Source organism: Diabrotica virgifera, chromosome 7 (genome assembly GCF_917563875.1).
Source record: "Diabrotica virgifera virgifera chromosome 7, PGI_DIABVI_V3a".
In the NCBI taxonomy this organism is placed as follows: Eukaryota; Metazoa; Arthropoda; class Insecta; order Coleoptera; family Chrysomelidae; genus Diabrotica; species Diabrotica virgifera.
Window position 1 is genome coordinate 87,004,659 of NC_065449.1, and position 27,413 is coordinate 87,032,071.

The 27,413-nt window shown below is 32.6% G+C and overlaps 1 protein-coding gene and 1 non-coding gene across 2 annotated transcripts in view; one reads left to right on the top strand and one right to left on the bottom strand.

Moving 5' to 3' along the window:
• LOC114339932 (uncharacterized) overlaps positions 1-27,413 on the bottom strand; it is a 77,455-nt gene that overhangs the window by 22,634 nt on the left and 27,408 nt on the right. The window contains exons 2-3 of the mRNA XM_028290616.2: positions 18,204-18,394; positions 12,619-12,729 (exon numbers count right to left, since the gene is read on the bottom strand). Of these exons, the coding sequence (XP_028146417.1) occupies positions 12,619-12,729; positions 18,204-18,394 (302 nt within the window). The remainder of the gene's footprint in view (positions 1-12,618; positions 12,730-18,203; positions 18,395-27,413) is intronic.
• Trnag-ucc (transfer RNA glycine (anticodon UCC)) lies at positions 17,750-17,821 on the top strand. Its single transcript has one exon. It is a non-coding gene; the product is annotated as a tRNA-Gly (tRNA).

Consider the following 27,413-nt stretch of genomic DNA (forward strand, 5'->3'; position numbering starts at 1 on the left):
TATTGTTAAAGGAATTAATGTTAAATTGGCAAAAGTAGAATCTTGTTACGATCTACCCTCTGACCACTCTAGCGTAATCGCGACATGGTATGCACAAATAACAAACAGTACTAAACAACCATCACTATACAGTAACAAAACAGACTGGAGCATTTTCAAGACTAAACTAGATGAACTAATTGACATAAACATCCCATTGAAAACAGAAAGTGACATCTACGCAGCAGTAGAAAATCTTCAGAAATCTATACAAGAAGCTGCTTGGTATGCTACCCCTGACTGCTACCAAACAGAATTGAAAGAGAATTGCCCAACTGTAATAAAGGAAATGATTGCTAGAAAGAGAAAAATAAAGGAAGAGTGGCGAAGAAAAAGAACACATGAGAACAAGGCGAAATTAAATAAAATCACCAAGGAAATTAAACTACAATTGCATAATATCAAAAATAACAAAATACAAGAATATCTTACAGGTTTATCAGCAAACGCAGATAGTGAATATACCCTTTGGAAGGCCACGAGAAAAATCAAACACCCGAAACAACAAATACCACCAATACGAAACCAAGAGGGAAACTGGTGTAGAAATAATAAGGAAAAAGCCGAAGCATTTGCAAATCACCTCACTAATGTATTCCAGCCACATCCCATGGAAGATGGTGACACAGAGGAAGAAATAAATGACTTCCTGGAATCGCCCTACCAGATGGATTTACCTATACAAAAAATCACCACTAAAGAAGTTAGAAATATGATCCAGCATGAAATCAGTCCAAAAAAAGCTCCAGGGTATGACCTGATCAACGGGAAAGTACTGCAGCAATTGACATGCAAAGGTCTGAAAATGATAACGCAAGTATTTAATGCAATATTTAGGCTAGGTTACTACCCAGAACAATGGAAAGTTGCTCAAATTATTCTCATACCTAAGCCAGGGAAAAATAAAACTCAGGTGACTTCATACAGACCAATAAGCCTGCTACCTGTTCTATCAAAAATTTTGGAAAAACTTCTCCTTAAACAATTATCCCCAGTTATAGAAGAAAGGAAACTAATTCCCCAACACCAATTTGGGTTCAGAACACAACACGGAACGATAGAACAGGTACATAGACTGGTAAAACACATCAGAAGTGATCTAGAAAATAAAAGGTATTGTTCTGCTGCATTCCTGGACATTGGTCAGGCCTTCGACAAGGTATGGCATGCTGGTATGCTCTTTAAACTAAAGAAAAACCTTCCTCATCCTTTTTATCAAATCCTAAAAAGCTATATTTCCAACCGACATTTCCTAGTCAAGCAGGATAATGAATACACAAGCCTAAGACCAATAAAAGCCGGAGTACCACAAGGAAGTGTCTTGGGACCGATATTGTACTTGCTCTACACTGCTGACCTACCCACAAGTAACAAAACAACGTGTGCAACTTTTGCTGATGACACTGCTGTACTAGCCTCTCACCATGATCCAAATACAGCATCCAGAACCCTTCAGAAAGACCTTAATAATATACAAATATGGCTTAAAAAATGGAAGATAAAGGCGAATGAGAGTAAATCCATCCATGTAACCTTCACCATGAGAAGACAAACATGTCCATCTGTAACACTAAATGAAACTCAACTCCCACAAACCGATACTGTCAAGTACCTAGGAATCCATCTTGATAGGAGATTAACTTGGCAAAAACACATTTTTACAAAAAGAAAACAACTAGGAATAAAATTTCGAGAAATGTACTGGATCATCGGTCGTAAATCTCAACTATCACTTGAAAACAAACTGCTGATATATAAAACTATATTAAAACCAGTGTGGACCTATGGTATCCAACTTTGGGGGACAGCCAGTCAAACTAACCTAGAAATATTGCAGAGATTCCAGAACAAAGTCCTTAGAACAATGCTGAATGCCCCTTGGTACGTGCCAAACTATGTGATAGAGCAAGACCTCAATGTGCCATCCATAAAAACAGTAATAACGGAATATTACAAAAAATATTCCAAGAGACTAGAATCTCATCCAAATGAGTTAGCCAGCAACCTTACTGATGACCACAATGATGTACGACGCCTGAAGAGATTCAAAGTAGTGGATCTAGCAAGAAGATTCGAATAATCTGTGATAACTAAACTTATTTTAATTTGTTTTAATTTAATTTATGTAAAGAGGGTGATTACTGGATCTCCCTCTACAGGTCAAATTTTCAATTTTTGTCAAATAATTTACCTATTGTTCTCAGTTGAGGACAGATTGTAAATATTACAACATTAAATAAAAAAAAAAAATGTCAAATATTTAAAATTGTCACTGATTGTCACTGTCTGACTGACAATATGCTGACAATATTCTATTCGACTGAGTGCGTTGTAAGACAAAGATAGATTTGGAAAATATTACCACGGACATTGTGTTCATTTTTTTCGAATCCTGAAAAAACCAATAAATATTTTTGAAAAATATAAACGCAGAATGAAGAAAGGCTAAATTAGTACCGAGGGCCGAAAGTCCCTTAGAATAAATAAAAAGTTTATTTGGAATGAGATATTTGAAATTAAAAATCACACTAAATTTTCTCTAAGTTTTTCATCCCTGTAATTTATTAAAATAAACATTATAGAAGTTCTCAGGGACTTTCGGCCCTCGATAATAACGTAATCTTTCATTCTGCGTTTAAATTTTTCAAAAATACTTATTAGTTTTCTCAGGATTAAAAAAAATGGATCCTCATTTGAATTTAGCCGAAAATACGTACCTATCCCCTTAAGTGTTTTAGGTTAAATCTCTATATTTTGTGCTAAGGTTTCTCCAGTTACTATATGGACAATTACTAATGAAACACCCTGTATATATGTGTGTTACCTATATACTATTTCATGGGGTGTATAATTATTTTAATTTTATTAAATGTTCAATGGGTTGCAAATGTGAGTTCATGGTAAATGAATAGAAAGAGGGACGTACTCATAATCATGTATTGTAATACTCCGACGATCGGTTTAGCTATCTAAAATTTGCACAGCATGTTCATGTCCCGGTTACAGTAAAACTAACGTAACTATAACGACATCGTGTAGTTTTACTGTTATCGGGACCTGAAGATGCTGTGCAAACTTTAGACAGCGAAACCGGTCATCGGAGTATTACAATAAATTAATATGAGTGTCTCTCTTTTTATTCATTTAATTTTGTTAATTTGTTGCTGAATTATTGCAAAATAGCTTCAAAAATGGTAGCTTTAAAATGCACAAACAACTTTAACATCGTGTGACAATAAGGACAATATCATAGGTGTTCAGCTATTATAAAAATTTCAAGAAGTTTGAAGCTAGTTTTGCAATAATTCAGCAACAAATTAACAAGATTAACTTTGCAAATTGTCATTTTAAATGCTTTTCTACGCTTTGGCAGTAAAATTGTTCCACTTTTCAAATAATTTACCGGTCATCATCTTTATTATTTAAAATTAAATAGCGATCTTACATTGTTTATATATTGTTACTTAGTAAAAAAGGACGTTTAATCTTTTGCATAATTTGTTTATTATATAATATTATTATCACCAAGTTTACCAAAAGCAGTTGTTAGACACCCGTATCAAACAGTGTCTTGGGAAAATCATAACACTCCCCAGGGACAGTCCTCGTATGTGAAGAATTTGTGACGAAGATACTATCGCCACATCGCTTATGTTTTGATTGACTGCCCCTTTTTTGTGAATGAGCATAATAGATGAGGACAGGTGCCACCTTTAGATATAAAAATATTGTCCAGTATACAGGGTGTTTGGTAACTAGTGAGCCATAGCTTAACCTTAGATTCCTGAGGTTAAAATAGGTCGATTTAAGCTTACTTACTTTAGTACGAAAGTTGATAATAACTGAAATACAGGGTGTCAACGTTAAGCTTTTATTTTATTTATTCTTGAATATTTCCTGAGAGGCATGGGATAACAATACGGGGTTTGGTAAGCAGGGGTTTTTTGGGACGATAAATCTAAATTCACCACGAAAAATGATATATTACCTAGAAGGCGCCACAAACGTATTTCAGCGGTCATTTAATACATTCAATTTTATTATTCCCCACTCTATACACTTTTTGAATCAAACATTCTCTTAATATTTTTACTTAAAAAATACTACATTCATCTCGCTAAACTTCCGTCTTCCACGTCATCCAACCATCTCGTTCTAGGCTTTCTTTTTTTCGCTTTCCTAACGCCTTCCATTTTAATATTTTCTTTGTTGTTTTTGTATCTTCTTATCTTTGGAAATGTCCCAGCCATGCTAGTTTTTCATTTTTTACAAATCTTACAATATCATACCCTACATTCAGTTCATTAACCTCGTTGTTTCTCCTGATTCTCCATGTAGTCCAGAGAAATAAGGTTTTTCTCAGGACACTCAAAGATCCAGGTAGCTGACTACTTTTTTAGTTATTGTAGACCTATAGGAAGAAAACCTACCTGTTTCCTGTCTAGAATTCGCGTCCGTTTTTTAATTATTAACAATTTAGTGCAAAAAACGCGATATTTTCGATTTTTTGTACCCCATTAAAAAGCTAATAATTCAAATCGCGAGACGTACACCGGAAAACAAAACTCCGGGTATATAAAACAATAATCAGGCCCATAGTAAGTTATGGCTGCGAAACATGGGTGGTGACACAGAAATCTGCCAATGCATTAGATGGGTTTGAAAGAAAAGTATTACGTAGGATACTGGGCCCAATAAGTGAAAATAACAACTGGCGAATTAGGTATAATAGAGAAATATACGAGCAATATAGCGAACCAACTCTAGCACAACACACTAAACTGCAGAGATTACGGTGGGCAGGGCACGTGGTCCGCATGCATGAGAATAGAATCCCCAGAAAATTGCTGAATGCAAGAATGCAGGGAAGAAGACCTGTTGGAAGACCTAAAAAGAGATGGGAAGACGAAGTCGATGAGGATGCCAGGAACTTCCTGGGAACGCGTTCGTGGAAAAGAACAGCGGTAAATTGAAATGATTGGAGAAGCTTATTGAAGGAGGCCAAGGCTCGATTTGGGCTGTAGTGCCATTGGATGGATGGATTAAAAAGCTAAATAGTTGACATAAAATTACAAAATTTTAATTTTTAGAACATTAAAAAAGCTTCAAAATGCCGATTTTTAATGTTAAAAAGTAAATTTGTTGCTTCGCAAATTGAAAAATAAATGAAATGATTGGTAGTATCAAAATGTATTAAAAAATGATAAAAAAATAATTAATATAGCCAAAAATCCTAACGCCAAATTGTTGAAATTTTCTAGATTATAAACATTTAGAATCACTTTAAAAATATTATCTGTAGAAAAAATATTTTTATATATTCGAGAAGCTAGTATTTCAACACGAATTTTCAAATAAAAAAAATTAGCCTGGGTTCATTTGGGACAAAGTTAGAATGTGCTTTTTTTAATTCACAGCTAATTTGTTTATAATAATTAAGGAATCTAATTTATGCTATGAATGGGATTTGTATTTTTTGTTAAAAAATTTGCACAAACATTGTACCTTCACAGCACACTTTACGTTTTTCAAAAATGTAGTTCAAACGGTTACTAGGGGGAACCTACAAATCCACCGAGTTAAAATACCAAAAAAGCAATTTCAAACTAATATAATTTTCTGTATCTCCGGATCAACTCAATGGATTTTGATCTTTCTTTTTTTAATGTGTATGTAATTTCTACGTACATTACAAATATGCAATTTGTTTATAAATGTATTAACTAATAAACAATCTAATTTGTTTAAACAATTCTTGAAAAAATATTTTTTTTTACAAAAATCTATTTTTTTAATGATAGTACAGTGGAACCTCGATAAGTCGGATTAATCGGGACTGCGACCTATCCGGGTTATCGAAAATCCAGGTTAGCCGGAGAATATGGTAAAAATTAATAAGAACCAGTACCTATACTTACAGATAAACTTCATTATAATTGCAAAAACATGAAATATATGCACAGTACATCTAAATTACGTACAGTTGTATACAGTATGTATTGTTCATTTTTTGCTAAAAAACTCAGTCAAACTGAAAAAATGTTTCTTTTGTTTGATGAAAATCAGTCCGGGTTAGCCGGACTTCCGGGTTATCGGAGGCCGACTTATCGGGGTGCTACTGTATATCAATGATCATAGAAAAAGTTAAAGTACACTTTAATAAATAAATTATTTTTATTAGATAATTATTTATTGAAGATAATTTTTTTATAAAAGTGTACTTTAACTTTTTCTATGATTAATGATGATAGTATGATTAAAAACATGGATTTTTGAAAAAAATTATTTTTTTAAAAATTCTTTAAACGAATTAGACTGTTTATTAATTAATAAATGTCTAGACAAATTGAATATTTGTAATGTACAGAAAAATTACATACAAATTAAAAAAAGAAAGATCAAAATATATTCAGTAGATCCCGAGATATGGAAAATGATGATTGATTTAAATTGCCTTTTTTAGTTTTTGAACTCGTGCATTTGTCGGCTCCCAGTTCCCCTTCACTTACTACGACTAGTCACCAATTGAACTACATTTTTAAAAAATTGTGTAAAATACCAGTATTGTGAATATGTAAAATGATTTTTTTACGGACGATAAATAAGTTCTAAATGTTTATAAACTACAAAATTTCAAAAATTTGGCATTAAGATTTTTGACTATATTTGATAATTTTTTAGTACATTTTGATAGTATCTACTTTCATTTGGCATACTCAGAATTACCCTATCTTCATTATTTTCTGTCTTATGTTATTGCAAAATAAAGGTCTCTGTGATAAACAAATAGAAGGACTTTTAAACTAATTAATGGATATGTCTCAAATTTTTGGGTTTGTTATGTACCCCAATAATACCCAACTTTGGGTGAAACACTACAGTTCTAAGGTAGTTTTAGCAAAAGTTATTAACAAGTAACGATTTTAACTTATTTTGCAGTTTGCGTAACAACAAATTAACTTTTTAACTTTAAAAAATCGGAATTTTTAAGGTTTTTCAATGTTCTAAAAAATTAAATTTTGTAATTTTATGTCAACTATTTAGCTTTTGAATGGGATGCAAAAAATCGAAAAAATTGCGATTTTTGCACTAAATTGTTAATAATTAAAAAACGGACGCGAACTCTAGGCAGGAAACAGGTAGGTCTTCTTCCTATATGTCTACAAAAACTAAAAAATAGTCAGCTACCTGGATCTTTGATTGACCCAAACATGGTCTATTTCTAGCTTATTTCCCTGGAGTAATGTGCAGTCTTCCTCTTGTACCGGGCCATATATTTTTCTCAGTATCTTTCTCTAAAAGTTTCTGAGTTAGGCTTCATCTGTTTTCGTCATTACTCAGGTTTCACAACCATAGGTTACTACGGGTCTAATCAATGTTCTGTAGATAGTAATTTATTTTCGTTCTTTTGTCTAGTAATTTCGATGTCATCAATCTTTTATTAGCATAGCTTTGAGTGTCCCGAAAAAATTCTTATATCTCTAGAATAAATGCGTATAACGAATCCAGAGAAATTTTAAAGCAGTGTGGGTGTAAATACAAGAAATATAAACTATATTCAGCCGCTGGCTGCAGTATCTTAATCTTGTTAATTTTCGTATATCGCTAGATCCTGTACGCTACTTTAATTACATATTATACATATACTATTCTGAAACATGAAGGCCATTAAAATCTACATATAAATGAAATTCTAGAATTACCAGCAAAGCAACAGGAGAATTGATAAAATTTAATCTTTTTAAAATTCATTAGAATCGTAAAGATACGTTTTTTTAGATTGTGGTTTCCACAAAGAAAGTCTATTTTAATAGTGCAGTCACTGAAGGTTTTCACCAGCGATTTCGTTGAACCTTCAACGATTTTTGGTAAGTAGTTAGAGGATACCTAAATAAACAAAAGTGATACCTAATGATAGATATTTATATTATGAGAAAATATTTGAAAAAAATTATATTCAGAAACAAATATAGCCATCGTTTTTGAGAAAAACCCAATTTTTCTAGGATTACTCGGAAATTTTTACCGAATTTACCTAACTGTTTTTACATTCCTTTATCAATGAACAGTATGTTTTCTAAAATGTTATTAATTTAATAACAATAGATGAAGGCGATTATTTCTTCACGATGACAAAGTTTGCGAAACGAGCCGTAGGCGAGTGTCGTAATTCATCAGAGTGAGTAATAGTCACATGCGAGTAGACTACTATACTTTTTCTACGACCTTTTTTTATTTTGATTAGTAGAAAAATATAAATATTAACTTAACATTATTTAAAATCGAAAGATTTTATTTTTCATAAAAAAGTATATTTTATATAACTATGGCAACACTGTTAGAATTACCCTGCTTGAGCTTATGAAACAGTAGTTGTCATTACTGTAATGGCGGTGGCTGTTAAACATAAGACATATTAAATGTCTTATTTTTAAATGACAATTACATGAAAAAGAACGTTTGCTCCCAATAAAACTCTATTGTACAATCAACAAGTAAAACATAATCAATTGATATAAATTTTCTGTCCGTAAACCCTTTTACGGAAATAGTACTTATTGTTTATGTCGTTTATGTTTACCTTTTAATAAAGTCAATCTTAAAATGTCAAATGATGAAATTTAAACGTAAGGAATATACCGAGCTATTGTTAAATCCTTAAATAAATAACTAAATAAATCCTTTAAACATTTTTCAATATTAATTGTTGATACAAATTACAATGATTATTTCATTCATAGGAGATTGTGACCAATGGAAAGCTACAGAAATAAAAATTAAAGTGATTATTTTTTGGTGATTTTAACTTCCGATCGTATAGTAAGATATTTGATCACGTGTTTAATTCTGTCCAATCAGATGAAAATTATACTGAGAATTATCTACTGTAGAAAATTACCGATAGAATTTTTTTAAGTAGATTGTTTCTGTTTAATGGCAACCAGTTTTCTAGTTTTGACAACTGTCACATTTAAGAAAATATCCGTAATATACGTATTAAAATATAATCTTACGAATATCACACGACAGTAAGAATAAATAAGAAAATAATGCTTCATTTTTACTCAAATTTGTTGTCATTGGGCAATAGCCACTCGAGCCCTGCGGGCTCTCGTGTCTATTGCCAGACAACAAATTTTCGAAAAGCTGTCACATTATTTTCAATTTATTCTCACTCTCTTGTGATATTATACCCGATAATTTTTGACAATATCCCGTCGTCAAGCATTACGTTAGATACCCTTAGTTACTACGCGAAAATGAACATTTAGTGACATTAACAACAATTAATATTTTCAACTTGTCACATAGACTATAGTACACGTTTAGCAAATATTCAGGTGGAGATATCATTAACATATTAGTTAAAATTATTTAAAAAGACAGTTTTATTCATGAAATAATCTCAGCGAATTATCCTCGATCCCTAAAATTATTATCGACTTGTTGCCCCTGTGCCCTCGTGCCACTTTGACATAATTTCACTCCCCTTCGGGTCGTGAAATTAAAACTGTCAAAGTGTTGATCGGGGAACAAATCGATAATTTTAGAGCTCTCGTACAATTACTACTGATTGTTTTACTAAATAAACAAGTTTTAGTAATTTTATTTGCTTATAATACATATATTCAAAGTGCCTTGCACCACTTGAACCTAACTTCAGCCCGTGAATAATGACCCGTTAGTAACTTCAGCCCGTTAGTAATGAACTATTACTCGCGGATAAAGTAATTGGTGTTATTATCTATTCAAAAATAGTGAATAATGAGCATATTATTCTGATTATTCAACGGTCGTAGAAAAATAATATTTTTTGCTAATATGCGCCATTAAATGGCACGTTTCAAAGTATATTCTTGATAAACATGAGATGTTTTTTTTTTGCAGTCGTGGAAAAATACATATTATATGCTATGTATCTTCTCTTATGCAGAAAACCGGTTTCGGTTTACAATAATGTTTTTTTTTTAGATTTTTTCATCTTTTATTATCTTTAAACACAAAAACTATAAACACTTTAAAACCTTTATTCACGTACAACGAAAGAAAATTAAAAATTGTTTCGGGATATATCGATCTCAAAAATAATATTATCCCCGAAAAAATTGGCAAAACACTTTAAAAGCCTGAAAATACATGTTTTTGGGGGAATTTCAACGTGTTTCGTCCAGTTTATGAATGTCCTAAACGAGTACCTAAGTTACATCAAATTATATAAAACCTCTACAAAACTTTGATTTGATCTATTTTATTATAAAATTCCAAACACCCATAAAACACCAGTTTATTGATTTTTTGAAGGTGGCGCACTTTACGAAAAAAATCAGAAATATAGCATTTGATAAAATACACTTAATTAAAAATAGGTATGCAACTATCTTTAAAAAAAATTATAAGCTCTTTTCGAAAAAAAAAAACGTTATGCTCACTCAACAACAACGAAAGAATAACGGTTTTGATGGTAGGGGAAGGGGTGGTTGATTTGAACTGTGCTCAGTCTTATTTTTATAATTACAGAAAATGTTACTAAATAAAAATATTAACTCAGGTTGTATGGATATCAAAAAAAATAAAATTAACCACGCAAAAACTGTAAAAGAAAACCTTGATTTGATCTTTTTTTGAAGTTTATAAAATCCCCAAAAATCCCTAAAAACATTGGAAAAATATGGAAAAAATCAGAAATATAGATTTTGACAAAAATATAAAAGATAAAAAATAAGTAAATTTAATGAAAACTTTTTCTTGGTAAAATGTATATTTATGATAATTTTTATAAATATACCTTTTACCAAGAAAAATGTTTCATTAAATTTACTTGTAATTAATCGTATACAGCCAGCTACAGGAAATTCTTCCTTGTGGATATAAAAAAAAAATAGACCTGCTAGAACTTTCCAAAAAAGTAACTCCCTTTTCTAAAAAAGCATTTTTAGGTTATGTAGGTACACTCAACCTACAAGTATAATAAATAGACATATTTTATTAAAGCCTTAACTATGTGTGAATTTCTTAAAATTTTTAAATATATTGCATCCCAAATAAAAAAAAAATAAAAACAGGAAAATTACATTTTTGTCGGTAGAGGAAGGGGTTTGCACGTTAAAGTTGCGCTGAGCCTTATAGCCAGGGAGGTAGTGTCAAATTTGACCGGAGCATTTTAGCATGGCTGTTTTCTTGTTATTTAGGTAGGTGTTCCAAAGCTTATTAACAAATGATGTGTCAGCTGGCCCAAAACCGGGGATTTTAGACAAGAAAAGGTAAAATATGAAAGTTGATGGACAAACGCTACAACTTAAATGTCAAATATTTACATACGTTACTCAGAACATATGATAACTGATAACCTTGCTTACTTGGCTCCTACCTTTCACTCAGGAGATCTGGATTCAAATCCTGGCGCGGAAAATTCTTTTTGTTTTTTAAATTGACATTTTATTTTGAAAAACAATTATTTTTATTATACCACGGCATGTCCATTTGGCCAGCTAACATTTTTTGCAACGTACATGATGCAGCTGACGCTTTTTTATTACAATCTAAAATTCATAAATTATTGATTTATACTTTTTAATCTTTGCCACACTAGTCCAAGAATATTTTTCTATTATTAACTAGTTGACCCGGCAAACTTCGTACCGCCTTAAAACTAAATAATGTTTGAACGTTTAATACCTAAAAATTACCAGAAAGCCAAAAAATACTAAAAAATATTGCGTACCTATACTTTTTTCTACCAAATGCATAGTTTACGATTCTATTAGGAACATAGGTACAGACAAACATTCATTTTTATATATTATAGAGAATAGGGAAATATTTAGATTGCTATTAAAAAATGGGGGTTGGTGAGAGAAAAGTGAAAATTTATGGTTGTATCTTTCGGTTCTACAACATATAAAAATAAGAAAAAACAGTTTGTCCAAAAAAATAACAAATAATGTCTCCCTTTTCACTTAGATTGTTGGTCTTACCAACTCAGGAACCTTCAGGGGTTCATGTACAACAAATTTGCTTATTAAGATTAATCATAATATTATGACCAAAAATGCATAGTTTGCGATTCTATAAAAGACATACAGATTTTTTTATATTGTCTCGTATAAATAATAAAAACATGGTATTATAAAAATAATTATTTTTCAAAATAAAATATCAATTTAGAAAACAAAACGAATTTTCCGCGCCAGGATTTGAACCCGGATCTCCTGAGTGAAAGGTAGGAGCCAAGTAAGCAAGGCTATCAAAAATGTTCTGAGTAACGTATATAAATATTTAATATTTAAGTTGTAGTGTTTGTCCATCAACTTTCATATTTTACCTTTTCTTGTCTAAAATCCCCGGTTTTGGGCCAGCTGACACACCATTTGTTAATAAGCTTTGGAACACCTACCTAAATAAAAAGAAACCAGCAATGCTAAAATGCTACGGTCAAATTTGACACTACCTCCCTGGCTATTATTTGTTAATCCCATACAATGTAAAAAAAATAATTCTGTGAGATCTTAACGGGTGTTACCCTTTGACAGCAATTAATAATATTAAAATCTTATTTACATATCAAAATGTTTAACTTACTTAAATATTAATTTAAGGATATGGTCCAGAAGATTATCTTCTTTAGGTAGAAATCGCTGCGACGCTTCACAAACAGTTCTTAAAATGCAGGTACGACCATTATAACCCATCCTAAAAAATTAATAAAAAATTAATCACGAGTATGTCTAAGCAGTTGAAAAAATAACATGTGATGTAACGGGTAGCTCTTTTAGGACGACAGACTCAGTAAAACACAGGTTAAAACAAAGTAATATCTATGTACAGTTCAAAATAAATAAAATAAAATATAAATCTATCTAAAAATGTAAAGACTGAAATAGTTTTGTACACATTTATGAATACAGGTGAATAGGGAGAAGTGTACTTTTGAAGTGTGTAAATTAAATACTTGCTTGCTGAGCGCTTTCGGCTTATAAAGCCATCTTCAGAGCTATGGTCAAAAGCAGGGCCCCCGTAAGGGGCCTTTGCTGGCGCCTGTGTGCAAAAAAGAATTTTGGCGCTCCTTAAGGCATTTTGGATCATGTTTTTTTATTCATTTTTTTGAAGGTAGGTAGGTGCTTGAAATAAAGCAAGAAATTGAACTTTAGAAGTCATATTTATAGTCCATTCACTCACGGTAAAATATTACAAAACTTCCGAATTTTAAAGAACCGCTTGGATCGACATTAAATTTGGCATATACATCATAGTTTTTGTTGAAAAATGAATAAAATATATAATTCACTCGCAAGTAACTCGAAAAGTATTGACTTGGTGAAAATCTATATAGAACCAAAGTTGTGTAGAATTAGTCATTTTATCCAATTCCGGATGTTTTTTTGAACTTATGTTTTTTAACCAACGAGAAGGGGTGAAAGGTGAAACTCACCCCCAGGGGGAAAAGCACACATCGACGCAATATCACTTTTTTTCATTGACATGTTAGCTATGTGTATGCCAAATTTCACGTCAATATAAGCGGTTCGTTAAAATGCACAGCAAAAACCGTTTGTAAATGGATTATTCTTTGTAGACTAAAATATCAAAATGTAACAAACAGAACAAAATCATAACAATAATGGTAGGGGAGCCCAAGCGGGGATTTTTGCAGTTACTCGAGCGCGTCAGATTATTACATGGGGAGAAACCTTGTACCCTGAAAATGTACCCTCTACCATATATTAGCTTTTAATGCAGGGGATTTCGTTAAGGGGCGGCCGAAAAACAAAATCTATCCTTAGAAAAACTCGAAATCGTCAGATTAAGTTAAGATAAGTTGAGTACATGCAAAACAGTGTATATTTCAAAAATTTGGCGATTTGAGCAGGACGTAAGGAAATGGGTGAGTCCCAAAATTTCACAAGGAAAAAGCGAATATTTCGCTAAATGAATGACATATCGAAAAACTAAAAAATACGTGCTCAATATTTTTCAAAAATCTACCGAATGATACCAAACACGACTTCCCACGGAGATAGGTGGGGGTAAATTAAAAATTTTAAATACGAATCCCGCGATATTTCGCGAAATGAACATCAGATCGAAAAACTGAAAAATACACTTAGTCAATATTTTGGGGGGGGGGGGGTTACTTTAAAATCTTAAATAAGAGCCTCCATTTTTTATTGCAGATTTGGATTCCTTACTTAAAAATAAGTAACTTTTATTCGGGACATTTTTTCGAATTATGGATAGATGACGCTATAATCTAAAAAAACCATTGTTGGAAATCGAAAACTAAATTAAAAAATTGAAAGTCCCCACTAAAATGGAAAACTTTACTTAACTTTTTTTGGTTTTAGGACCTACTCCTCACAACCCAATAGCTCCCCATAACGCTCGAGTGACTGCACATTTAGCATACTTTGCTCCCCGACCATAAATTAAAATGCCTGACTTCTGACATGTTCTAGCGCATAAGAATCAGAGTCAGCAGTGACTGGATGATATTATACTAATAAAATTTCGTGTGTATTTATACGTTCTTCTTATTTAGGTACCGTGTCCGTATTCAGAGCTTGGTCGTTATTATGTTTAAAAGTTCCTGAAACCCTTCTCTATCGGCTGCTGCGCAAAATAATTCTTCTACTGTGGTTCCACACCATTGTCTAATATTAGGCCACCATGAAAGTTTCTTTTCGTCTCTTTCCCTCCCCTTTTCCTTGTATTGTAAGGTGAAGAAGATGGTATGTATTTAGGTTCTCTAATTACATCGCCGAAGTACCTATTCTGTTTTTCTTCTCTTTTTCTCCTATTTATACCTATCTTATTTATATTTCTCAACTTTTATTTTAAAATTATTTTTGGTTTTTCGTTTTTTTTTTGACCCCGTGTTTTGGCGCCCCTAAGGGATGGCGCCCGTGTGCATTGCACACTTTGCACATATGGTAGCGGGGGCCCTGGTTAAAAGGTTCAAAATACCACTATGAAGAGAGATGGATCCCATATATGATATAAAAATACATACTTCTATTTTTTATGCATTTTTTTTAATTGATGGAAAAAATTGGAAAAAACCTTGTCTGATTGTTGAAAAATGCTCAAACTACCTAGCTATTGTTTTAAGGTCGGAAAAGTTAAAAACATCTATTACAAGCACAAAGGACTTTCACACGAAAAATTATCTTAAATAAAACGAATATTTGATCATGGTAAGGTCAAGAAACCTTACCATCTGAAGTCTACGGTGTCAGCATGCAGAACACATGCAGTGTTCTAAAAATATATTTGCAAAATATATTTAATTCTCGAATTACATTCTAGAATGTCATTCTAGACCAGTAAGGATCTGTGAAAAAACGTCTATTTTTGGATGTGAAAGGTGGCATTCGGATTTTTGCAGATAAAGTTAGGTGACACCTTCAGTAATAGTAATTGACTTATGCTCCTTCTCAAATATGCCCGGAACATTAATAAAAGAATTAAAATATTTAAAAATTTCGAAAAACGTCGATTTTTTTCTGCTTTCTTTGCTTACAACTTTAAAACGATTCGTTTTGGAACAAAGTCGTAAAGAAATAAAATAAAGATTATTGAATTTTGTATGATATACGACTAGTCAGAAATGTCTTAACGTATTACCTTTTCTGCAATATAGCAATAAATACAAAATAAGGGGGCAAAATACGGCTATAATGCACGTAGTGCACTTTGGTGGCACTTAGAACCTTAGTAATTCGCTTAGGAAATTCTTTGTAACATACTTAAACCGTGTACCAAATTTCATTAAAATCGACCTAATAGATTTTGCATAATAAATTTGCAATCTAAATGTTTTTAAAAAAGTTCAAATTTTTTAAAATCTTTCTGAACAAAAAGTAGACCATTTAGAAGTTGTCTAATTTTTTTACATATAAAGAGGTGCTCTACCTATCTAATACACTTTACAGAATTTAAAAGGATTATTTAAGGGGCCTCAGCAATGTTTTAAACTCATAAACAATTTTTTTGGCTTATAAACAAATACCTTTGTTTAATAATAAAAAAATTAATTTTTAGCAATGCAAATAATTAAAACCGGTATAATTTGACTTAAACTTTCAAATGCTGTGAATTGCTATTTTATTTTTTAATCAAAAGTTATTCGCGTTCAAACATTGCAATTTTTCGAATTTTTGAAAGTTCCACTGCGTTTATCTCGAAAACTATGCATCCTACGAAAAAACTTGTAAGAACATTTTTTGCTTAGAATAACCCAAAAAATACAAAAAAATGTTTTATTATGCGAAAAATCGATGTTATGTAGTTCCTCTAGTTCTTTGTTTATAACAATCTTATCGACATCCGGATCAACTGTTACCCAAAAAAATCGTGTTCCACGGGTCAAAAAATACATAAAAATCTTGAGTAAGTCCATCTAAATAAAGGAGCCCGTAGCACTCCCTGGCCACAGGACTAATTTGTTTATAAGCCAAAAAATGTTTATAACTTTAAAACATTGCTGAGGCTGCTTAAACAATCCGATTTCAATTATGTAAAGTGCATTAGATAGGTAGAGTGCTTCTTTATATGTAAAAAAATTGACAAATCTTTGTATGTTCTAGTTTTTGTTGTGCAAGATTTTAAAAAATTTAATTTTTAAAAAAAAATTTAGATTGCAAAATTATTATTCAAAATCTAGTAAGTCAATTTTAATGAAATTTGGTGTACGGTTTTAGCACATTACAAAAATTTTCTGAGCGAATTAAAAAGGTTCCAAGTGTAACCTAAGTGATGGAAAATCATTGAATAAGGACAGGCTTGTTTTGCCCCCTTATTTTATATTTATTGCTATTTTGCAGCAAGGGTGATAAATTAAGACATTTTTAACCAATCTCATCTGATAGAAAATTTAATTATCTTTGTTTTATTCCTATACGACTTTGTTCCAAAATGAATCGTTTTAAAGTTATAAGCAAAAAAAGTAGAAAAAAAAATCGAAATTTTTTGAAATTTTTAAATATTTTATTTTTTTTATTAATGTTCCGGGCATATTTGAGAAGGAGCATAAGTCAATTATTATTAACGAAGTTATCACCTAACTTTATCCGCAAAAATCTGAATGCCACCTCTCACATCCACCTAAAAACAGATCCTTAGGTACTGGTCTATTCGAGAATTAAATATATTTTCTGCTTTATTTATGACCGTGATGTGGCAAGCATATGAGCAACCTTTCAACATCAGTGAAACCTTCCATATAACGAAAAATCACAGTTAATTTATTAACAAAAATTATTATATTATGTGGGGCCCAGGGCAGCTGCCCAGCCTGCCCTCCCTTAAATCCGTCCCTGCCCGGTATACAATGACAACTTACCTGTCTAGCAGTAATATTATTAGAGGGATTTTGTTAAAGAATATAGCTATACTATAACATACTTATTAAAAAAAAACACTAAAATCGGACAAGAGGTTTAGGAAATTCATTAAAAATGAAAAATTCACTTAAAAATGTCTCATTTTTAAGGTGGTGCGTTAATTTTGCTGCTTAGTGTACGTCCGCTTTCGGCACTTTCGAATAACAGTCAAACAATTAGTTTTAAAAAATAGAATAAAATATTATTTAGAACGTAAGGTAAAACGTCAAAGTCGGAAAAGAATTCAGAAAATTCTCTTTTCCAAAAAAATCGTATTTCTCGAGATACCTACCTAACATGATGAATAAGAAAAAATAAAATCATTTCCATGTGCGATGGTGGTGTAATGGTCAGCATAGTTGCCTTCCAAGCAGTTGATCCGGGTTCGATTCCCGGCCATCGCATCTTTTTTGTTTTTTATTTTATATTTCTAAAATATTCTATTTCTTTGTGGCATTTATATAATTTATTATTATAATTATTGAGGAATAAGCCACAATTTAACTTGAAAAACTTATTTTATTGACGTTTCAACTTCCACTTCAGACGTTAGACGTCGTTATCAAAAAACAAAACATTATCTAATGATTTTTATAATATCTAATTTATATTAATTTTGTATTTGGATAAAGACGTCCGAATAAGTGGAAGTGGAAGTCGAAACGTCAACAAAATCATTTTTTAAGTTAAATTGTGGCTTATTTCCCAATTAGAATAGTAAATCAAAATATTTCTTAATTAGCTTGGTTCACACACACACACACAAAAAGAAAAATATAAACTTACGACTCCATCAGTGTTTCCATTTTTCCATACAAATCTCTTCGATGTCGACGCTTCGCTAAAAATTTTGGTCCCAAGAAACTGCTCAATGATTTCGTGTCGTTCGGCAAGTCATACGCCAAACCCCAAGCAATACTTTCTGTAAATATACCTCTAGGATTCACCCAGAGTTGTGCAGTCATACATGCTGCAGCCTAAAATGTGAAGAATACAATAAATATATAACTTCACTAAGTTTGTTAAGGGGCTATCCTAGTGCAGTGGCGACTCGTACCACTTTAAGAAGGTAGTGCCAGAACTCGGGCAGCCGCCAAAATTTTTAGTGACGGATTTACGATATTGTCAAAAAAAGGTATACTGACAACAAAAACTAAAAAAATGCGCGGATACTTTTATCTTATGTATCTTAAGTTTATTGATCTGATGTGCCAAGCAATTGTCCAACATTGATCAAAACAGTTCCGTAAATTAATTAATAATAAAAACCTCTTAACCTACTAAAAGCATTTACTGCTGATAGTGATAGTGCTTGAAAATTTTTATTACGATTTAGTCTCTATTTACCAATTTATAAAAATAATACTATTTCATTATTCACACACATGCACAAATTTTTGTAATGTCACTTTTAAAGTTTACGATATATGAAGTTCATTCTTCTATTTTTTGGTTGCAAAGTTTTCAATGACTTTATAATTAAAATTATCAATACAATTTACAAAATGCTTTTCTGCAGATAGCATACCTAAAGTTTTAACATCGAAAAACAGCGTTCTGCTTCAGATGTTGATATAGCAATGGTAACTAAAATACTTAAAAGTTTAATAGTTTCTTCAAATGTGCTTTTTAAACCTTCCCTCTACAATAAAACCGATAGCGAAACAGCCCCAGAGGTAGTACTTAATTCGTCTCGCTAATACAATACCTACTTCTAATTCAGTTTTAAACCGAGTTTTGCTTAAAAATTAAAATTGTCTCCATGTTTCATTAAGAAATGATTCGAAAAACTTATGCTTATAAGCAGAAAACTTCTCCGACATAAATAAATTAGAAGCAACTAAATGTCCGGAGAAGGTAGACCTTTGAAAGGTCTGGTACTTTGAATAATATGAACCTTTAATGCCCGGTTGCACCAACAGATCTTAAGCTTAAGTCGAGAATATCATAAGAATTAATATAATATAATTATAATATATTACAATAAGAATACCATAATATAATAATAGATATAATTGATAATAAGGTAAGAATCTAAAATTATGGTTAAAGGTAAGTGATACTCAAAGAGGCCCTATTTATAAGTAGAGCTTAGCTAATCTGGAACTTAAGATCTGTTGGTGCAACCAGGCATAAGTCGTCTAATTCGGCGCTAAAATTGACCAGCTCCTTAAATATGCCTCTATTTTCTGAATTTTCTTTTTAGTTGTGACCTCTTACAGCTAACTCGAAAGCTCCACAACACCTTTTATAACATTTGTAGTTTTTTTTCTAGCGAAAAACCACCAAAAAATTTTTTTAAGATATAATATTTGTTCATTGTCAATTAATAAATTAAACTTAAGAAATAATCAAAATATTATCAAAATACCCACGATCATGATGCACTAAAAGTTTAGATAATTATTATAAATACAAAAACTTTTTAACAGAAAATATACATAATAAAAGCGACAAACCAGCACGTAAAGAAACTCAAAATAAATAGACCTGGCATGATACCCTCGTGCCTGGCATAGAGATTCTAATTTTAAGGTATTGGCTCCGTGCGTCTCCCCTCTACTTACAGTCACGTGATACGCTGTCAGATTTTGTCAGGACGTTTTAACATTGAGTCTTATGGCATTATTTTGTTAAACTTGAATATTTTATTTTGTAGTGATAATAACCGAATACAATTGTTAGAATTCATTAGTTATTAATTTATACTGTAATTTATAGTGCAACAAAAATATTTTCTTTTTCGTTAATAAAGATTTATTGACATAAACTGCGATAGTGAGGTTATGTATACAAAATCAAACTGATAATCAATATTGGAAAGTGAAGAATTTATATCAGATTAAGTGCGTTTTTATTTTCTGTTTATATTAATACATAATATCACTAGCGTGACACGGCATTTTTTTAAATGTCTCATGTACACATACACAAAGCGTCCTTATAAAATTTCAAAAAACCGCCACCATGAGCAGGTCGGTCGATTTTGCTTTGACACTTTGTTAACGCTCGGAGCGAATACTAATAGTCCAATATAGCTCTTTCTCTGTCGCTTACATAGAATGCTCGTAAAATCTTTCTCTCTTTAGTCGTGCCAGTACTGACTTCGGCACGAAGGAGATTCTTCTGTCGAATACTCTCCGCTGTCGGCAGGGATTGTATTACGCCCATAGTTGCCATATTTTATATAATTTATGAAGATCAAAAGGAATACACACAAAAAAATTAACAGGAATTAAAAAGTTTTGAAGATAAGAATATATAATATACATATAAAAATATATGTTTCTGCATAGTCAGCAAGGTAGTGCCATGGCTCTATGGCACTACCTCACGGGCCGCCACTGTCCTAGTGTAAGGATACTTCCTAGTGTAAGAATAAGTACGAAATTCATATATTTTTTTTGGAATTTCTAAAATAAAAAGCACTGTAACAGTTGTTTTGAAAATTTGCATGATCATATACTATCAAAAGAAGTACATGTAACATGCAAAACAATTTTTAGAAAAAATATTGAAAATTAAGTGATTTATGCGCCATCTGCTGGCACCGTAATAAAAAAAACATAGCTCCACTGCTGCAGTGATTGGGACTAATAAAGATCCTGAAATATAAAATTTCGAAGTGATTATTGAAATATAATTTATTTCCTATATCATTGTATAAAATAAGGGAAACACCAAATAGCGATAAAGGTAATTTATTGATGGAACCGACACTAGGATAAATTTTTACCCCGGGAGAACTTTGAATACTGACTGGTACGCGTTTAGTTGAGGACTGATGACTACCGAATTTAAAGTTACATCTTGACGGCAGGAGGTGATTCTTGAGAATGATTCTAAATGTGTATTCTTTCTCAGCGGTGGCATTTAGTATTGGTGTCAAGCCACGCGCTGAGCATGTTTACAAATATTGAGAACAAAGAAATATATTTGATCATCAAATTAAATAATGCAATTGACCGAATTATTGTTTACAGTTTACAATTCGTGAACTAAATTAGAAACCCGTACATGTATTATACCATAACAAATTGGCTCATGTCATATACGGGGTGATAAAAATGTACTGTTCAATATCGGATATGAATAATGAATGTTTGATATTGGACATGCTGCGGACGGCCAAGTAAGTACTGCCCGACGAAATAAGTAATAAAGAATGTAGTCAGTGCTCAAAGTTTACAATAATCAAGATACATTAGGTTACCAAGATAGGTTAATAAAATGTGTGATGTAAAGACACTAGTCTTTGAACAAATAATACTTTTCCAACTGCAACACCTTAGGTAATAAATCAAGGTTAAATCTGAATCAGAATTTAAATCAAAACATTCAAATAAAAGTTTATAAAGGTATTGAGTGGGATATGTTTCAATATGTTAGTTAAGAATAATATTAGTATTGTATATTATTATAATCGTAGTATTAGTTATTTTATTAATATTATCAAATTGTACTACGAGCTCTCTGTCTATAATTATTAGATACGTAAATATATTAAATTGTATTTAATGTCAGTCATCCAAGCAACTAGGATTTATTGTTCTTGCTGAATCTCGATAATTATGTTTTGTAACATACTCCGTGTTGTATTACCTCAAGTAAATATATTATGTAGGTTAATAATGAATGTCGTGTTTTTATAACGCGAAATAAAATATTTTGAAATACGTTTTTAATGATTTTATTATTAGAGCATGGTGTTTAAGTGTGTATAAATTAATTATATTGGTCTCCCTTTTGTATTATTCTTCTTGTGAGTATTCTTCTTTCATAATTGAAGTATTAAGTTTTCAACCCTATAGTTGTATACAGGAGTTGTAGAAACTGTAAAATAATCTAATATAGTTATTAGATTCCTTGGGGCGAGGGAAAAATTCCTCAAACTGCAGCGTTATAGCTGATTTCAATAAAAATTATCCTAATTCCATCATTCCCAGTTCCGTTTGCTTATTTCTCATCATGTACACAATCTATTTTCATGTTAAATATGCAGGTCCTCTTAGCCGAGTGGGATTCGAACTACCACCCTAGACCTACCTCTTAGCATCATCCGACACGACTTAGTTTTCAACCCTTTAAGTCAATCCCTATCTAGTTTGCATTATTTCCGAAAATTTTGCATCAGGCACCGAATTCTTTTGTTGCTCACGGTGGTTGTAAGTCACCTGAGTCCATTGTTTCTTTCTTCTGCTTCGCTCACGGTGGTTGTAAGTCACCTGAGTCCATTGTTTCTTTCTTCTGCTTCGCTCACGGTGGTTGTAAGTCACCTGAGTCCATTTTTTGTTTTTTCTTCCTTGTTGAGCTTGCTGTGCTCCTCTGTTTCTCTGTTTTCTATTTTTATGATAAGTCCTTCTTTCATATGTTTTATGTTTCTTCGTATTTGTATCCTTTCTATATTGATACCTCCTCGTATAATTTTCTCTTTCGTATTTATTAGTATTCTTGTAATTTTTCTTTTTGTTTTCGCTTGTTTTCCTATAAGTTTGATCTAGGTACGTCCTTGTATCACGACGTCTTTCTTCTTTTGTTTTTCCGTAATGTTTTTCACGGTATATCTTCGACCAGTGTTGTTCGTTCTGTTTCTTATTTCTGTGACCACGATACGTCCTCGTGTCACGTCTTCTATTTTCTTTTGCGTTGGTTTTGTCACGTTTTCCTTGGCGTTAGTACTGTTGCAGTTTTGTTTCTGTATATTTCTCTTCTACTCCCTTATACCTACTGTCATTGGGTACCTGCGGGACTCTTTTGTTTTGTTGGGACGAGGTTTTGTCACTCTTCGCCCATGTAGTAATGTATTTGTGTCCGTTTGGTACACCTCTTCTGCTCCCTTATACCTACTCTCATTCGGTACCTGCGGGAGTCTTTTGTTTTGTTGGGACGAGGTTAGTCACTCTTCGCCCATGTAGTAATGTATTTGTGTCCGTTTGGTACGGTACACTTCTTCTGCTCCCTTATACCTACTATCATTCGGTACCTGCGGGAGTCTTTTGTTTTGTTGGGACGAGGTTAGTCACTCTTCGCCCTTGTAGTAATGTATTTGTGTCCGTTTGGTACGGTACACTTCTTCTGCTCCCTTATACCTACTCTCATTCGGTACCTGCGGGAGTCTTTTGTTTTGTTGGGACGAGGTTAGTCACTCTTCGCCCATGTAGTAATGTATTTGTGTCCGTTTGGTACGGTACACTTCTTCTGCTCCCTTATACCTACTCTCATTCGGTACCTGCGGGAGTCTTTTGTTTTGTTGGGACGAGGTTAGTCACTCTTCGCCCATGTAGTAATGTATTTGTGTCCGTTTGGTACGGTACACTTCTTCTGCTCCCTTATACCTACTCTCATTCGGTACCTGCGGGAGTCTTTTGTTTTGTTGGGACGAGGTTAGTCACTCTTCGCCCATGTAGTAATGTATTTGTACTGTATTGTACGATAGTTATCGTATTATGTCCTGTTTGTTGAGGATTGGATTCCTTTCTTTGTGTCGCTCCTGACACTATCCATCCTCGGTTCGTGTTTTGAGTGGGTAGGCCGTTACTTCCTCGGTCGATACCCTCCTCGTATATGTAACTGTATTTTTTGGTAGTGCTCATGTAGTACTAACGCCTGTTTCTCCTATACTGCTTCCTATTTATAAATTTGTTCCATTTCGCACATTTCTAATTATTTTTATTATTTTCTTATGTAATTGAACAAACTGTCGACGATATGGAATCTGCAAGTTTTCTATTTACAACCTATGACACTGACCTAATTGTAATCTTGTCTGCTGTTATGGATAAGGATTTTGAATTTTAATTCAAGCAGCTATTTAAATCGACTTTAGTCTAATTATTTAAAATGTTTGGTAAATGTATATAGCTACGTTAAATATAAATATATAATATATAAGATTGCTTTGTAGAATTATAAAAATATTAAAAATATTAAAATTTACGTATTTTATTTTAATTCAAGTGTCTATTTATGTTTTAAACTATGCGTATCGTATTTTGCTGAACAAGATATAATGAAAAATCAAAAATGAATAACCATTTTCAATTTCGTTGCAAAACGAAAATACAGCCGAACCATATTCCAGTCCAATCAGAGAGTGCTGCAAGCACCTCTACCGGTTTCGAAACTTATTAGTCTCTCATCAGGAGGCACATATGCTGCTCTCCCTGATCCAACCAAAACAAACCCCAGCGTGCAGTCCCGAATTGCAACGAACGAAAAAGATATAATGATTTTAAGTCAAGGTTAATTAATAATTGTCTATGTTTTGTTGAATGCGTTATCTCTTTTTTAGAGAGGAATACCTTTTATTAATAATTGTTCAATAGTTTATGTAAACGTAAGATAATTTAGATATAAATGAAGAATATTGTATAGACTGGACTTTTATATTTTGATTTATTCGGTATACGATACGTGCAATGTTGGAAAAATGTAATTCGTTCAAAAACTTACGTTTTTTTCTTTCTCGTTTCTGCGCGTTGAGTCGCTCTCTTGTCTGGTTGGCCCTGTGGCTCGGTCTGGATGCTGTCCGGCTCTCCTGCTTCTGTTTTCTGATGTGGAAGCTGTCCGGCTCTCCCGCTTCTGGATTCTGCTCTGGAAACTGTCCGGCTCTCCTGCTTCTGTATTCTGCTCTGGAAACTGTCCGGCTCTCCTGTTTCTGCTTCTGTTCTCGAAACTGTCCGGCTCTCCTGTTTCTGCTTCTGTTCTCGAAACTGTCCGGCTCTCCTGCTTCTGTATTCTGCTCTGGAAACTGTCCGGCTCTTCTGTTTCTGCTTCTGTTCTCGAAACTGTCCGGCTCTCCTGTTTCTGTATTCTGCTCTGGAAACTGTCCGGCTCTCCTGTTTCTGCTTCTGTTCTCCCGGGCCTAGCGTCGTCTATCTGCTACTGGGTTCGTTTGGTGTGGACTGTAGTTGTAGGTCTCCTTTTTTTTTCTCGATAAGGACCATGTATAAAATAAGGGAAACACCAAATAGCGATAAAGGTAATTTATTTATGGGACCGACACTAGGATAAATTTTTACCCCGGGAGAACTTTGAATACTGACTGGTACGCGCTTAGTTGAGGACTGATGACTACCGAATTTAAAGTTACATCTTGACGGCAGGAGGTGATTCTTGAGAATGATTCTAAATGTGTATTCTTTCTCAGCGGTGGCATTTAGTATTGGTGTCAAGCCACGCGCTGAGCATGTTTACAAATATTGAGAACAAAGAAATATATTTGATCATCAAATTAAATAATGCAATTGCCCGAATTATTGTTTACAGTTTACAATTCGTGAACTAAATTAGAAACCCGTACATGTATTATACCATAACAAATTGGCTCATGTCATATACGGGGTGATAAAAATATACTGTTCAATATCGGACATGAATAATGAATGTTTGATATTGGACAATCATCAACTACGATTTTTGAAATATATTAAAATTTGGAAAAATGACGAAGTGTTGAAAAAAATGTTTAACATTAGTTAAAACATTCTCAGTTTGAAAAACCGCCAAATTGACATTTTTCATCCAATCAAAAAACCCCTAGTTGATGGTATAGAAAATAAATTATATTTCAATAATAATCTGGAAATTTTATGTTTCAGGATCCAATTCAGTTCCAATCGCTACAGCAGTAGAGCTATGTTTTATTTTATCACGGTTGCAGCAGATGGCTCATAAATCATTTAATTTTCAATAGTTTTTTGTTATGAAAATCGTTTTGTATCTATATACTTCTTTTCATAATAAATGCTCATGCAAATTTTCAAAACAATTGGAACAGTACTTTTTATTTTATAAATTCCCAAAAAAAGTAAGTATATGAATTTCGTACTTTTACACTAAGATAGCCCCTTAATGGTGATAATTTTTGTTTTTCCATAATTTCAGCCAAAATGGTCTACGCTTGATTAATTTAACGCTTAATCATCGTAATTATGGCTGTATTTGACTTGCTCGTACACATCCCCAGAGTTAGATTCCCTACGTCCAGATGGGTTTTATGACAGCTTTGTAGACAAAGACTTTATTTTCTAGGGTCATTTTCGATTTCCTACCTATTAGCCAGTTTAGATATTTCATTCTTAGGTCAATTTGTTTTCGGTCCTTAAAAATATGTTCTTTCCAAATTTCCAATTGAGTTTTGACTCAAGATGTACTCCTAGGTATTCGGTGCGGAGGATTAAAGAAGTTGGATATTATTAAGTGAAACTGGGGGACACTGGTCTCTTCTCAAAGTAAAAGTCAATTGGACTGATTTTGTTTCATTAACTTTAATTTTCCACTTGTTTGACCATGTTTAGATTTCATTCAGTTATACCTGTTGAATGTTAGATGCTCTAATTGTATTTTCGTTGGTCGCAAGGATGACAGTATCATCTGCAAACGTACCAGTGATGGTTCCGTTATTGTAGGGTAGATCTTCTATGTATAGCAGGTTTAAATTTGGCCCAAGAACACTGCATTGTGGGAGACCAGATTTTATAGGAAAATTATTGGAGTAACTTTCATTCACTCTTGTTCGAAATTCTCTCCCATTTAGATAGGATCTTAACAGCTTCAGGTAGGTGATGGGAAGATATTTCTTGATTCTGAAAATCAGGCCTGTGCCTGTGTACCAAACCTTGTTAAAGGCTTGACTAACATCTAGAAAGGCAGCTGTGCACGTACAGTATTGTTTGCTTTCCATTGCAGAATTTATCGTGTGTACTATTCTATGAACCTGCTGTATCGTTGAATGTTTTTTTCGAAAGCCAAATTGGTGGTTGGGTATCTATTCCTCCGTGTTGGGGTCTGAGTTCATTTTTTGTAACGGTAGTCTTTCAAGTATTTTGGATACGATTGGTAGTAGGCTTACTTGCTTATATGATGAAACCTCGTTTAGATTTTTTCCTGTTTTTGGGATTAATATTATTTCAGCGGTTTTAAAGAGATTTGGCCAGTAGTTTGAGCGTAGAATGGCATTGAAGATGAGAGTTATCAGTGTAATTGCTTTATCTG